The following is a 15,668-nucleotide window of genomic DNA, read 5'->3' as shown; positions in this document are numbered from 1 at the left end:
TATAGGGGAGGGTCTGGGTGGGCATCTGTCCGCGGTGGCGGCTCTGGCGCTGGACGTGGACCCCACTCCATGACAGTTTTAATCCCCCTCCTAAACGTCCCTAAATAGGTTACCCACCACAATGATAACATGGGACAGAGGGACAGCTCGGGACAGAGGTAACTCGGGACAGATGGGTAGCTCAGCACTGAGAGGAAGCTCAGCACTGAGAAGAAGCTCAGCACTGAGAAGAAGCCCAGGCAGGTAGTAGAAACTACCAGAACCTGGCTGGCTGGCGGTTTCAGCAGATCCTGGTCGACTAGCAGATCTGGGAGAATCTGGTCGACTGGCGGATCTGGGAGAATCTGGTCGACTGGCGGATCTGGGAGAATCTGGTCGACTGGCGGATCTGGGAGAATCTGGTCGACTGGCGGATCTGGGAGAATCTGGTCGACTGGCGGATCTGGGAGAATCTGGTCGACTGGCGGATCTGGGAGAATCTGGTCGACTGGCGGATCTGGGAGAATCTGGTCGACTGGCGGATCTGGGAGAATCTGGTCGACTGGCGGATCTGGGAGAATCTGGACGACTGGCGGATCTGGAAGAGTCTGGTCGACTGGCAGATCTGGAAGAGTCTGGTCGACTGGCAGATCTGGAAGAGTCTGGTCGACTGGCAGATCTGGAAGAGTCTGGTCGACTGGCAGATCTGGAAGAGTCTGGTCGACTGGCAGATCTGGAAGAGTCTGGTCGACTGGCAGATCTGGAAGAGTCTGGTCGACTGGCAGATCTGGAAGAGTCTGGACGACTGGCAGATCTGGAAGAGTCTGGACGACTGGCAGATCTGGAAGAGTCTGGACGACTGGCAGATCTGGAAGAGTCTGGACGACTGGCAGATCTGGAGGAGTCTGGTCGACTGGCAGATCTGGAAGAGTCTGGTCGACTGGCAGATCTGGGAGAGTCTGGTCGACTGGCAGCTCTGGCTGCTCCATGCTGACTGGCTGCTCCATGCTGACTGGCAGCTCTGGCTGCTCCATGCTGACTGGCTGCTCCATGCTGACTGGCAGCTCTGGCTGCTCCATGCTGACTGGCTGCTCCATGCTGACTGGCAGCTCTGGCTGCTCCATGCTGACTGGCTGCTCTGGCTGCTCCATGCTGACTGGCTGCTCCATGCTGACTGGCTGCTCCATGCTGACTGGCGGCCCTGGCTGCTCCATGCTGACTGGCGGCCCTGGCTGCTCCATGCTGACTGGCGGCCCTGGCTGCTCCATGCTGACTGGCGGCCCTGGCTGCTCCATGCTGACTGGCTGCTCCATGCTGACTGGCAGCTCTGGCTGCTCCATGCTGACTGGCTGCTCTGGCTGCTCCATGCTGACTGGCTGCTCCATGCTGACTGGCGGCCCTGGCTGCTCCATGCTGACTGGCGGCCCTGGCTGCTCCATGCTGACTGGCGGCCCTGGCTGCTCCATACTGACTGGCGGCCCTGGCTGCTCCATGCTAACTGGCAGCTCTGGCGGCTCCTTGCAGACTGGCAGCTCTGGCGGCTCCTTGCAGACTGGCAGCTCTGGCGGCTCCTTGCAGACTGGCAGCTTTGGCGGCATCCTGCAGAAAGGCAGCTCTGGCGGCTCCTTGCAGACTGGCAGCTCCTTGCAGACTGGCAGCTCTATGCAGACTGGCAGCTCCTTGCAGACTGGCAGCTCCTTGCAGACTGGCAGCTCCTTGCTAACTGGCAGCTCTATGCTAACTGGCAGCTCTTTGCAAACTGGCAGCTCTGAACAGGCGGGAGACTCCGGCAGCGCTGTAGAGAAGGAAGGCTCTAACAGCGCTAAACAGGCGGGAGACTCCGACAACGCTGGAGAGGAGGAGGGCTCCGACAGCGCTGGACAGGCGAGACGCACTGTAGGCCTGATGCGTGGTGCTGGCACTGGTGGTACTGGGCCGAGGACACGCACAGGAAGCCTGGTGCGGGGAGCTACTACCGGAGGGCTGGGGTGTGGAGGTGGTACTGGAAAAACCGGACCGTGCAGGCGCACTGGAGCTCTTGAGCACCGAGCCTGCCCAACCTTACCTGGTTGAATGCTCACGGTTGCCCTGCCAGTGCGGCGAGGTGGAATAGCCCGCACTGGACTATGCAGGCGAACCGGAGACACCGAGCGCAAGGCTGGTGCCATGTAAGCCGGCCCAAGGAGACGCACTGGGGACCAGCTGCGTAGAGCCGGCTTCATGGCATTAGGCTCGACGCTCAATTTAGCCCGGCAGACACGCGGAGCTGGAATATACCGCACCGGGCTATGCACCCGCACTGGAGACACCGTGCGCACCACTGCATAACACGGTGCCTGTCCGGTCTCTCTAGCCCCCCGGTAAGCACAGGGAGTCTGCCCAGGTCTCCTACCTGGCGTAGCCATACTCCCTGTTAGCCCCCCCCCAAGAAATTTTTGGGGTTGCCTCTCAGGCTTCCATCCGCGTCGCCGTGCTGCCTTCTCATACCAGCGCCTCTCTGCTTTCACCGCCTCCATTCTACGGTAACCTTCCTCGCACTGCTCCAGCGAATCCCAGGCAGGCTCCGGCACTCTCCCTGGGTCGGCCGCCCACCTGTCGATCTCCTCCCAAGTAGTATACTCCATACTGTACTCCTCCTTGGGCTGTTCCTGTTGTTTCTTCTCCCGCTGCACCTTAGTGCGGCTACACTCCCCTGGTTTAGCCCAGGGTCCTCTCCCGTCGAGGATTTCCTCCCATGTCCAGAAATCCTTATTGCGCTTCTCCTCGCGCTGCTCCTGCCTGTTGACACGCTGCTTGGTCCTTTTGTGGTGGGTGATTCTGTAACGGTTTTCTTCAGTCTCCTCCTCTGATGAAGAGGTAGAACAAGGATCGGACCAAAATGCAGCGTGTAGATTGCGATCCATGTTTTAATGAACAAACGTAAAACACGAATCAATACAAACACTACAAAATAAAGAACGTGATGAACGTAACGAAAACCTAAACAGCCTATCTGGTGAAAACACATAGACAGGAACAATCACCCACAAACACACAGTGAAACCCAGGCTACCTAAATATGGTTCCCAATCAGAGACAATGACGAACACCTGCCTCTGATTGAGAACCATATCAGGCCGAACATAGAACTAGACAAACTAGACATGTAACATAGAATGCCCACTCAGATCACACCCTGACCAATCAAAACATAGAAAATACAAAGTAAACTATGGTCAGGGCGTGACAGCCTAACCCTAAGGTATTCACTCAGGTACAGTAATGTCAAGGCTAATGTCAGCCTAAGCCTAAGGTATTCACTCAGGTTCTGTACAGTAATGTCAAGGCTAATGTCAGCCTAAGCTTAAGGTATTCACTCAGGTACTGTACAGTAATGTCAAGGCTAATGTCAGCCTAACCCTAAGGTATTCACTCAGGTACAGTAATGTCAAGGCTAATGTCAGCCTAAGCCTAAGGTATTCACTCAGGTACAGTAATGTCAAGGCTAATGTCAGCCTAAGCCTAAGGTATTCACTCAGGTTCTGTACAGTAATGTCAAGGCTAATGTCAGCCTAACCCTAAGGTATTCACTCAGGTACTGTACTGTAATGTCAAGGCTAATGTCAGCCTTTCACTCAGGTACTGTACAGTAATGTCAAGGCTAATGTCAGCCTAAGCCTAAGGTATTCACTCAGGTACTGTACAGTAATGTCAAGGCAAATGTCAGCCTAAGCCTAAGGTATTCACTCAGGTACTGTACAGTAATGCCAAGGACTGAATGATTACTGAGTTGATGAACTAGACAGAGGCTGGGCACTAGGTACTTCCTACATGTGCTGTGTCCAATAGAGCATGGGGTCAAGACAGTAGTGATGCACAGACTGACAACGACCTATGTAACATTGTACATCTCTGTATGACATTTACCAAATTCTATCAGACCAAATGTGAAAATGAGGTAGTAGTACATTATCAGAATGAGGAATAGACTTGATTGATTTAATTTATTGGATAATTAAAATGGTGTCAGGGGTCTAGTGTTAGTTCCTAGTCACTTGGAAATCTGAAAACGAGGTTCAGATGGACAGACAATGGTTGCTGTCAGGAATGGGTGCTGAAATGGGACTTTGGTGGAGGGGACTCCACAGAGAGCTTCAGGTCAAGGCCATGGTGCAGGGGACTCCACAGAGAGCTTCAGGTCAAGGCCATGGTGCAGGGGACTCCACAGAGAGCTTCAGGTCAAGGCCATGGTGCAGGGGACTCCACAGAGAGCTTCAGGTCAAGGCCATGGTGCAGGGGACTCCACAGAGAGCTTCAGGTCAAGGCCATGGTGCAGGGGACTCCACAGAGAGTTTCAGGTCAAGGCCATGGTGCAGGGGACTCCACAGAGAGCTTCAGTAGAGTTTTTTTCTGGATCAAAAAAGAGCTTAGGTTGTGGGTGTGGCAGTGGGGCATATCAATGAGCGTGGTCGGCCTGTAGGCACGGCTAATATTTTTGAGAATATTTTAGAGTTGGTGCAGAGAAATGTTTTAAATGTTAAGCCAATTTGTGCCAATTCTACATATTTCTCCACTGAGCTGAGAGAGAAGCAGTTTAAAAGCACATTTCCTACAATTCTATGCAAATTGCTAAGGCTAGTGCTGTGTTTTGCTCAAACATAATAACAAAATGAATACTGCTAAATTCATTGTTTTTGGAATGGTCTATTTCCCCTCACTGTCTAGTTTTTATTTTGGTGATTGTTAGTTCTCAGAGTTTATATTAATCAAAAATATATAGGTACATTATCTTTTCTACACACTTTATAAATGGTTTTAGTCATTTAACTTTACACTGAAAGCGTTTTTTCCATTCTGAAAATGTATATATATAAAAAAAATTAAGTAACCCCAAAAAGTGCTTAAGCAGCCGGCCCAAGGATTACAATGGCAGAAAAATGTCCTGTTCAGGTTAAGGCCATGGTGGAGGGGACTCCACAGAAAGCTTCAGTTCAAGGCAATGGTGGAGGGAACACCACAAAGTCCAAGGTGAGGAATCTCTGTCTGTTGGCACACAGCTGGCAAAGACCACTGTCATGCACTATAGGCTGACTCATCTAATGTGACGTACAGTGAAGACAGTCCATCGCTCAGGTTAAATAGACCGTTAAAATGTCTAGCATCGGATCTTTACATAGACATCCATCACTTGGCAGCTGACTGTAGAAACAGAGAGAGGGACATATGGGATACATAGGGGGTATTCTGAATGTACCCCCATTATGTTCCTTTAAACAGAGAAAGTCCCAAGGACACACATTTCCCACGGTGTGAGTTGTCCTCTAGATTCCTCTCAGCACCTTCATTAGTAATTATCCACAGCCCAAGATCTTTCTCCTGTTTCCCACAAGTCACAGCACACTGTGAAAAGACACAAGGCCCCTAGCCTCCCCGGAGGGAAGCCATTGGGCACCAGAGACAAGGGAAACTTCCTTCTCAAAATGACTCTTTTGTTTTAGAGGCTTAATCATCCCTTAATGACCTCATCACACCAAAATGTGCTCGTCCAACGAAGCCCCAGCAGCCTCCGCTCTCAGAGACTAGGCCAACACGTTTATGACCTAATAGCCTAGAGCCATGGGTGTACTGATGCTCTCTCTGTGCCTATTGTCCTGTCGTTCTCAATGACTGATGATATGACTAACGATTTGCACATTGTTACAACACTGTATATATACATAAAATTACATTTGAAATGTCTTAATTATTTTGGAACTTCTGTGAGTTTAATGTTTACTGTGCTTCTACACCTGTATTGCTTGCTGTTTGGTGTTTTAGGCTGGGTTTCTGTACAGCACTTTGAGATATCAGCTGATCTAAGAAGGGCTATATAAATACATTTGATTTGATTTACTGTACATTTTTATTGTTTATTTCACTTTTGTATATTATCTACTTCACTTGCTTTGGCAATGTTAACATATGTTTCCCATGTCAATAAAGCGCCTTGAATTTAATTGAATTGACAACATCACAGAGGGTACTAATCAACTTTACAGATGCAAACACATTTGAAAAGGAGCTTGAAGTCATACATTAATGTTTGGAAAATAGCTTGAATTCATGCAGTACATCAAGTTGGCCAGGATGACAATCAAATCTCATAAATATTATATCTTATTTCTTCTTTTTCCAGAAGGTGAGGTACTATCTGTATGTACAGTATATCTGAAGTCATCCACTGAACATTAAAGTACGTAAATAAAAGAGGTAAGAGAAGGGTGTGATTCACTGAAACACAATCAGTTGATGGTGTTTCGTGCTAGTTAAGTTATACAGCCATGCAGAACATCTGATACATGGCCAGTGCCAGTTACCCCAGGCAAAACCCCTTTGAGTTCAAACCCTGCCCCTGTACAGTAATCCTATCTGACCCATAAAGTCATCTATTCAACACAATCTCACAATCTGGACCGCAGAGTGAAGGAAAAGCAGCCAACAAGTGCTCAGCATATGTGGGAACTCTTTCAAGACTGTTGGAAAAGCATTCCAGGTGAAGCTGGTTGAGAGAATACCAAGAGTGTTCAAAGCTGTCATCAAGGCAATGTGTGGCTACTTTGAAGAATCTCAATTATAAAATATATTTAGATTTGTTTAACACTTTTTGGTTACTACATGATTCCATATGTGTTATTTCATAGTTTTGATGTCTTCACTATTATTCTACAATGTAGAAAATAGTAAAAATAAAGAAAAACCCTGGAATGAGTAGGTGTGTCCAAACTTTTGACTGGTACTGTATATTCCAAGAGGCCTAGGCTATGTGTAATTCTGTAATTTGCACAATAAAAACAAACATGTGTCCAAGGTGTTTCATCATTTAAAAAACACATGTATGTCACAGATACCCACTATGTAAACAATATCCAGCAGAGGACAATATGCAAATCGTGTGTAATAGCAGCATCACCCCAGTGGTATTACTGCTGAATAGGCATAAAACGCGATGCTGTCCCTGCTCACACTGTGGTCAATGACACATGTCAAGCCACACATGCTCATGTTACACATATGCACTTCACTAGTGTGTTATGGGGGATATGCTTGGAATCCGTTGAAATGGGAATTACCCGGGAGACTTGTCAGCAATGTCTGTTAAAAAGTATCTAAGTTTAGAGTCATACTCACAAGGCCAGTGCACAGACTGAAGACAGCGGTTGATTCAATCTTGGCGTTGATATGTCCGCGGAAAAAGCAGTGACGCATATCGCTGAGGTCTTGTTGGCGGGACTCGGTTGATTTGCTGTATTCCGCTCCCAAATGTGTCACAGTGTATGTGGGGGCGATAAAACCGGAGTCGGCGGTTAGATTGAGATGAAAGCGTTGTCCGAATGCGTCAATTCTGTAGTGAGCACGTAAACCAGCCGAATAATCTGCATGTATACTTCTCCGTTTCCTTTTGTAGTGCAATGTGTGGGGGAATGATTCTCCGAAATCATTTATCCGCAGCGGGGTGATAATTTCATAGGACGACAACTGTTTGATGAAACTTTCTAAAAGACAAGGGAAACGTGCATTAGAGTTTATAACGGTTTATAATGTAGCCAATAGAGATGTCAATGTAACAGTTTTGAACATTCAACTATTTTATATGAGAACATGTAGGCTACAATGTACTGTTACTCTACTGGAATATTTTCTCAGTGCCATTTAGCCTACTAAACATTTTAAACATACTCTCAGAAACTGCATTTTAACCGGGTGGATCCTACCATAAATCAACAAGATATGTAGGCTACCTTGTTTCGGATGCAATCGGTATTCCAAGGAGTTGCGGACAAGTGCTGACAGATGACACATTAGTCCAACCAGCCAGATTGCAAACTGCATGATTTCCTCAGCGAAGAAACCACCAGCTCTCGTGTCCAATGCAGTACTATCCTTCTCAAGCGCCTCTTCTCTCTCCTCCCGGCTTCAGCAACAGGTCGTGGGATCTGCGGAGGCTCTCTGCAGCACAAGTCTTGCAAAGTGCATTGGCCTCATCGCATTATTAAACATGCATCCACTATCCTCTGCAAACACACACTATTTACGATACATTACAGAGTATTTGATGCCTAACGTAAGCTACGTCTATATGGAAAGGAGGGATCAGTGCCAAGTAAGCTTTTCCTTCGCCATCCATAGAACACCCCTTGCACCCTAAACGCTCGCCAACATCAGAAACAAGACCCGCCCCTAGGCCGGAGAGCCAATGGTGAGTGTGACTCGACCACCATACAATTTGGAGCAGTCTGTAGCCTTATTTTTGTGAGTTGCCTATGCTATGGTAAAAGATAACTGCAATAGTGATAATGCATTTACTAAACCTGCCTGTATGTCTTATTATCATCTCAAAATGAACCAGTCAGTTGGAATTTTGATACTTAGAGAGGCATCACATGCTCCGAATACAACAGTGAAATGCTTACTTACAAGCACTTAACCAACAAGAAGTTTTCAGAAAAAAAGTGTTAAGTAAAAAATTGAAAATAAAAGTAGCAAATAATTAACCAGCAGCAGTAAAATAACAATAGCGAGGCTATATACAGGGTGTACCGGTACAGAGTCAAAGTGGGGGTACACCGGTTAGTAGAGGTGACTATGCATAGATAATAAACAGAGAGTAGCAGCAGCATAAAAGGAGCGTCTGGGTAGCCCTTTGATTAGCTGTTCAGGAGTCTTATGGCTTGGGCGTAGAAGCTGTTAAGAAGTCTTTTGGACCTAGACTTGGCACTCCTGTACCGCTTGCCATGCGGTAGCAGAGAGAACAGTCCATGACTAGGGTGGCTCCAGTCTTTGACAATTTTTAGGGCCTTCCTCTGACTGCCTGGTATAGAGGTTCTGGATGGCAGGAGGCTTGGCCCCAGTGATGTACTGGGTCATACTCATTACGCTCTTTAGTGCCTTGCTGTCGGAGACGGAACAGTTGCCATAGCAGGCAGTGATGCAACCAGTGCTCTCGATGTGCAGCTGTAGAACCTTTTGAGGATCTGATGACCCATGCCAAATCTTTTCAGTCTCCTGAGGGGAATAAGCTTTGTCGTGCCCTCTTCACAACTGTCTTAGTGTGTTTGCACCATGATTGTTTGTTGGTGATGTGGACATCACGGAACTTGAAGCTCTCAACCTACTCCACTGCAGCCCCGTCGATGTGAATAGGGGCGTGCTCGGTCCTCCTTTTCCTGTAGTCCACAATCATCTCCTTTGTCTTGAGGTTGTTGTCCTGGTACCACACGGCCAGGTCTCTGACCTCCTCCCTATAGGCTGTCTCATCGTTGTCGGTGATCAGGCCTACCACTGTTGTGTCATTGGCAAACTTGTTGATGGTGTTGGAGTCATGCCTGGCCATGCAGTCATGAGCCTTATTATATAAGCATTATTATAAATGCTAAAACTTTCTTATATTAAGTTACAAAGCATTATACCTGCAGACTTTAGTTAAACAGTAGGCCTATAAGTAAAGTGTTACCAAATGTTTTGCCGGACTATTACAGAGCCCACTGCAAACCTCTTATCCGATATTGAAAGTAAGTCAATCATCTTGCATGAGTATGTCAATCATCTATTATCATTAATTTACCTATTACATACAGTATTGTGAGTATTTAAAAAGCCCACATAAAAGTAAGAAGGATTTTTTTATTCTAATGAAACCTTGGAGCCGGAGCAATAATACAGTTTGAGACAAAATAAGAATTTCATTATAACACCTATTAACATTACTCATTTCATGTGTTTAGAATACTTTGTGTCTCTAATTCATAAAAGCTCTGGTCAGTTCACTTCCTAGTTAGTCATTTGTGCATGTACTGTCTAGCACACACTTGATGGATATCTGAAAGAGAACACGTTTTTTCATCTTCTTTGGCCACAAATGTCACTTCATTGTGCATGATTATATTCGGAGGGTACCCCGGAATAGTTTTGGGATCTGGTCAGAATCAGAATAATCTTTATTCACCAAGTACATTTACACATAACCCAGAATTTGTCTCAGTGTGAAGGTGCTGCCTGCAACAGAATAAACAAACAGAATAGAGACACAAGTCCACATCATACAGAATATACAATATCGGTACAGTAAACATGAAACTCAGGAGTATAGGCTGATTACAGTAGGAATACACAATTTACAGAGGGGATAAAGCTATATAAGCAGAGGGAGCGATGCTGCCATGGTAAATATATACAGTGCATACAGTTTACAGTGTTATAGTGAGGTCTTTTGCGCTGACTTTAAAATGAAAATAAAAACATTCAAGAAGACTCAACAATATTATCTATTCAGAAACCTCCTCTGTAGTTGCATTGCTTGTTGCATGCTATCCACTGCCATTGGAAAGTTGGACTCAAAGGTGCAGTCCACTCAAAAAAATGTTTTATATATATTTCCACGCTATGAGATTGTAATAATACTGTGAAATTGTGAAAATTAATATAATGCCATTTTAGTTCAAGAACATTTTAGTGCCTGAAATTTTAGCCTGTTTTGGTGGGATGGAGTTTTTGCCTGCCTGTTGACATCACCAGGCGGTAAATTACTTAATAGACCAATAAGAAAGAGAGTTCCAAACCTCTCTGCTAATATCAGCTAGTTTTCAGTTTTCCCCTCCGCCTTCCGGACATTTCTAGCAAAATTCATGCTTGAGAAATTGATATTTGCTAAGCTTTTTTACATTTTATTTTGTACTATTTTGTACTACTAAAAACAATCATCGTAAGGTACTTAATTGTTACCCAGAAATGATTTGATATTGAGATAAAAACGGCTGCATTGGACCTTTAAAGTAATTCAAAGTGAGGCTCACTGCAGGAGCCACAAGATGAGGTAACTAAATAATGCATGTCACTAACTTCACTCTTTTAGGCCTATCATGGTGACAACGAGAGCATTCATCCATTCTGATAGAGTGAAGCCAATTTAACTGAGCACTTGGACGGCCAGTGTCTGTCCAAGCACCACAGTGTCTGTGCAAGCACCTAAGCTGCGTATGAATCTGAGGGGTCCTCCTAAGATGTGGTGATTGTTCAGTTGAAGTAAATCTTTCTACTGTAGCTCCTCAATCTGATGCTTCCCTGATGTGTTATTCATTGATTTCCAAGCCTCCCATGAAGCCATTGATTCCTAAACCGCTCTCAGAGCTCTTTCACAATCAAGATCATACTGTGAATGTAGAAGAATAATTGAATTTGACAAACAGTAACCAGTTACAGTCCAACTGCAGTCCAATTCACACTCAACTGTTCTGTAGAATAACTCTATAACGGTGATGAACCTACCGCTCCAGCTTTCCCCCATAGATACACTATGTTACAGTGAACTTTATGGACATTCTGATTTATTCCAGTGCTTTACAATTAGGGTACATGAGCACACGAAGGTCCAACTCCCTGAAACCAAGAGAACAGGACGAAACCAGAAAGAAGAAACAAAGAAGAGACCACAAACCACATTTATTTGAGGTATACGCAATTAGAAAAAAAGGTGCTATCTAGAACCTAAAAGGCTCCTTTGGCTGTCCTCATAGGATAACCCTTTGAAGAACCCTTTTTGGTTCCAGGTAGAACCCTTTTGGGTTCCATGTAGAACTCAGGGTTCTCCTATGGGGAGAGCCGAATAACCCTTTTGGAACCCTTTTTTCTAAGAGTGTAGGGACATAATCCTCCGCTGTCTTGCCAAACAGGTGCCTATAGCTCCCCTTAGGTCATCACTTTATTAACCCTCGTACCTACCCCCTCATTCCCACCCTCCCCCAAACAAACATCATTCCCATCACCTACGGCACTCAGTGACTACTCCTAAAATGAGCCAAGTGCCTGTATGGGGTTGTCTGTATAAAGAAACACCTTTTAATTAAGCCTCCACAGATGCAATGGTTTGTTAATGAAAAGTGCAGCAGGCTTATTATTATGTTTCTTAGTTATCCCATTACCAGATGTGCTGAGAGTCAGGCATTCTGTCACATGGTCATAACCCCTCCGCTTACTGCATCTGAAGCCCTTGTTTTCTTAACTAAAATGATCTCCACCAATTGTGACTACTTGCCTAAATGTAGCCAATCACATCAATGTCTGCCGTGGAGGCAGAGCTGCCCTCAAAACAAGATTGAAAGAGGAAAACTCGGGCCTCCCGGGTGGCGCAGTGGTTAAGGGCTGTGCCATCAGAGTCCTGGGTTCGCGCCCAGGCTCTGTCGTAACCGGCCGCGACCGGGAGGTCCGTGGGGCGACGCACAATTGGCCTAGCGTCGCCCGGGTTAGGGAGGGCTTGGTCGGTAGGGGTGTCCTTGTCTCATCGCGCACCAGCGACTCCTGTGGCGGGCTGGGCGCAGTGTACGCTAGCCAAGGTGGCCAGGTGCACGGTGTTTCCTCCGGCGCATTGGTGCGGCTGGCTTCCGGGTTGGATGTGCGCTGTGTTAAAGAAGCAGCGGCTTGGTTGGTTGTGTATCGGAGGACGCATGACTTTCAACCTTCGTCTCTCCCGAGCCCGTACGGGAGTTGTAGCGATGAGACAAGATAGTAGCTACTACACAATTGGATACTACGAAATTGGGGAGAAAAAGGGGTAAAATTCAAAAAAAAAAAAAAAAGGGAAAAGGAAAACTCCAATCTGCCTCCTCTTCTGTTGGACATGCATCAGCTACCTCATCATCGGACCATTTGAAGGACTTGTGGAATTATGGGATTTGGAGGATAATCACCTGATCTCGCAGTTGACCATAACTTACTCACATAGTTTAATGTAATATTACAAACAGCACTGAAATTCGCTCACTGTGTGGCCAATGGCTCTAGTTGAGTTCCTGCCTTTCCAGTATTGGCCAGAACAGAAAGCATGCAGGCAGGAGGAAAAAGAGAAAGAGAAGCCATGCCCTTGGCAGCCAATATGCAGCCACTGCATATTGAGGTCATTCCTCCACATATCAGATGACAATGACATTAACAAAGTGCCGTTTAGTGCCTATGAGTTCCACATGATGAGCAGGTTTGTCATCTATTGATGGAACACTCTTGAGTTTCCCCTCTTCTCCTCCTACCAAGTCCCTTGGCCTGGCTTGACCCTGTGAGGTTAGGGGAACAGCGTGGGGGTGGGGTGTATGTGCTCTGAAGGGGTTACTGGATGAAATACAGCAGCAGGGAGTGTGAAGAGGGAATTGTTCCCTGAGACTGCATGCAGTCCATTGTGTTTTGACACAACCCATCAATGGAGCATCATGGAACCAGAGAAATAGATGATTGCTGCTGACTACAGAAGATAGATCAGATAGTATGCTGTTCTAAAACAAAGATACTTCACATCTGGAGAACAAATGTCATAATTCCCTTTATTTATAGAATATCATTGGAATATTTATTTGAATAATGTTTCACATTTTTGTCTTCAAATGATTTCTGTGGTATACTGTATTTTGGAGGGCCTTAATTGGCTTTGAGGAGAAGATATTTCATGCAGTTTAACACATCTTTGTTCAATCTGGACTACTCTGAAAAGGGACATGTGTGCAGAACAATGTGTTGATCTCAAGTGTTTTCGTCCTGTTTGATCTTTTTACTAGGGTTGATCATTTACTCAACTCAATAGTGCAAGTTTTGGCCCAGATTTATGACATGCTAGCTGAGCGATATTGTTGCCATGTTTTCGGAAAGTGGCCTTGTTTTAGATTCATAGCTCAATGAGAATGTGACACCTAGTCATGCATCTTCCGCATTTATCCCAACCCCTTTGAATCAGAGAGGTGGGGGGGGCTGCCTTAATCGACATCCATGTCATCTCCGCCCAGGGAGCAGTTTTTTTTAGGGCCTTCCTCTGACACCGTCTGGTCCTGGATGGCAGGAAGCTTGGCCCCGGTGATGTACTGGGCCGTACGCACTACCCTCTGTAGTACCTTGCGGTCGGAGGCCGAGCAGTTGGCATTCCAGTGACGCAACCTGTCAGAATGCTCTCGATGGTGCAGCTGTAGAACCTTTTGAGGATCTGAGAACCAATGCCAAATCTTTTCAGTCTCCTGAGGGGGGATAGGTTTTGTCGTGCCCTCTTCACGACTGTCTTGGTGCTCCACTACAGCCCCGTCGATGAGAATGGGGGCGTGCTCGATCCACCTTTTCCTGTAGTCCATAATCATCTCCTTTGTTTTGATCACGCACGTTGAGGGAGAGGTTGTTGTCATGGTACCACATGTTCAGGTCTCTGACTTCCTCCCTATAGGCTGTCTCAACGTTGTCGGTGATCATGCTCTTAACCATTAGGCCACCTGACAGGATCAAGTAGCTCATGATTAATCTCATAATTCAAGAAAATGCAGCCTACTTGCCCTTCCAGTTCAGCAATCTGGGCCTCATTAACATTATCCATACAATAGCTGTTGCTATTCGATAAGAAGATGGCTTAAACACTTACATGCAAAGTATATTGTACCAGTGTCCACCTTTGCCAGATGCGATGGCGCAAGGCTCCAAACCAAAACTATGAACCGCTGGTCTTAGTCAGTAACTCCTTCTTAACGCCTTGGCATTACTAAATGCAGCAGTGGCAGCATTTCATCTAGCATCTCAGGTGCTAGCATGTCAGGATGACCCCCCCACCCCCCCCCAAACCTCCCATCACCCCTCCCTCCTCCCTGCCCTGCTCTCCCCCAGCTTGAGCAAAGCTTGGCCTTGAGTGTTCAAACCCCCCCCCCCAAAAACAGCTCTCTCAACCAGTCCTAACCCAACTCTCCCCATGCATTGCATTATCTTCCCCAATGACACATCTTATTCTGGGAGAACGCCAGAAAGGAAAACAAAAAAATAAATAAAATATGTCCATGAACAAAAATGGAACCACAGATCGACAATATAGTGCTTTCACAGTATAGAGTACAGGTTTCATAGTATGTTTTGAAAACAGTAGTATTCTCACATAATTGAATGGCTCTTTTCAGAAATGGTTGTCTTGTATTTTAAAATCCCCACACAGCTTGACAGGACCAATGTTTACTCTTGAGTGAGTCTTGAATGGCGGTGAGAGAAGGCTTTTTGGACCTACTGCATCACATGCAAGCTGTCAGCGAAAACACTCTGCAAAACAGAACTATCATTTCATTAGGATCACTTCATGCCCTAATAGTTGCTTTTTAGTTCTCAAATGCCTTCACACATCCGCAGTTGAACTATGCAAAACAACACACAAAAAAGCAGGTATGGTAATTCTTCATTGAAAAGGCTATTTTTTTTAAAGTGGAACTCTCCAAACCAATGGCAACATGCTACATGTGAGAGGATGTTCTGAACAACATGTACAGGTATTCTCCTGTCCTCTCTCCACTCCGCTGTCTTTTCTAAATATATATATGAGCACAACATGGCTATAAGGCGTTTGACCTGGAAAGAAAAGTTCCATTAATCTTGTTCTCTCTAAATTTGCCTTTTTACAAACCCCTGTCTCCAGGCTTTGATTTCTCCACTGATCCCCTCTCGGGGCAAACCCCTACTTAGCTCTGTTTTCCATAGGCAACCTCCACCACCGCTGTATACATTTGACTATGCTAATGGGGGACCAAGGGGCAAGATGGGTGAGGGAGCACTGGTAATGGGAACGTTCCGGTTGTAGATGGATACATTAATGAAAGGATCACGTGTGATATATTACATAGTTACACGGATTAGCCCACTGCTGATCACGATAGGTTGAGGTGGAGGAAAAAATGGACCAC

At 46.0% G+C, this 15,668-nt stretch overlaps 1 protein-coding gene across 1 annotated transcript in view; it reads right to left on the bottom strand.

Moving 5' to 3' along the window:
• The window catches only part of LOC110532091 (A disintegrin and metalloproteinase with thrombospondin motifs 20), a 143,228-nt gene extending 135,064 nt beyond the window's left edge, over positions 1-8,164 (bottom strand). The window contains exons 1-2 of the mRNA XM_036970373.2: positions 7,737-8,164; positions 7,126-7,490 (exon numbers count right to left, since the gene is read on the bottom strand). Coding sequence (XP_036826268.2) covers positions 7,126-7,490; positions 7,737-7,827 — 456 coding nt within the window. The 5' untranslated portion in view covers positions 7,828-8,164. The remainder of the gene's footprint in view (positions 1-7,125; positions 7,491-7,736) is intronic.
• Positions 8,165-15,668: the final 7,504 nt, after the last annotated feature.

Source organism: Oncorhynchus mykiss, chromosome 1, assembly GCF_057628025.1.
Source record: "Oncorhynchus mykiss isolate SJ-2025 chromosome 1, ASM5762802v1, whole genome shotgun sequence".
Taxonomy (NCBI): Eukaryota; Metazoa; Chordata; class Actinopteri; order Salmoniformes; family Salmonidae; genus Oncorhynchus; species Oncorhynchus mykiss.
The sequence above is the reverse complement of the archived record's forward strand: the minus strand, read 5'-3'. Positions and strand labels throughout refer to the sequence as shown.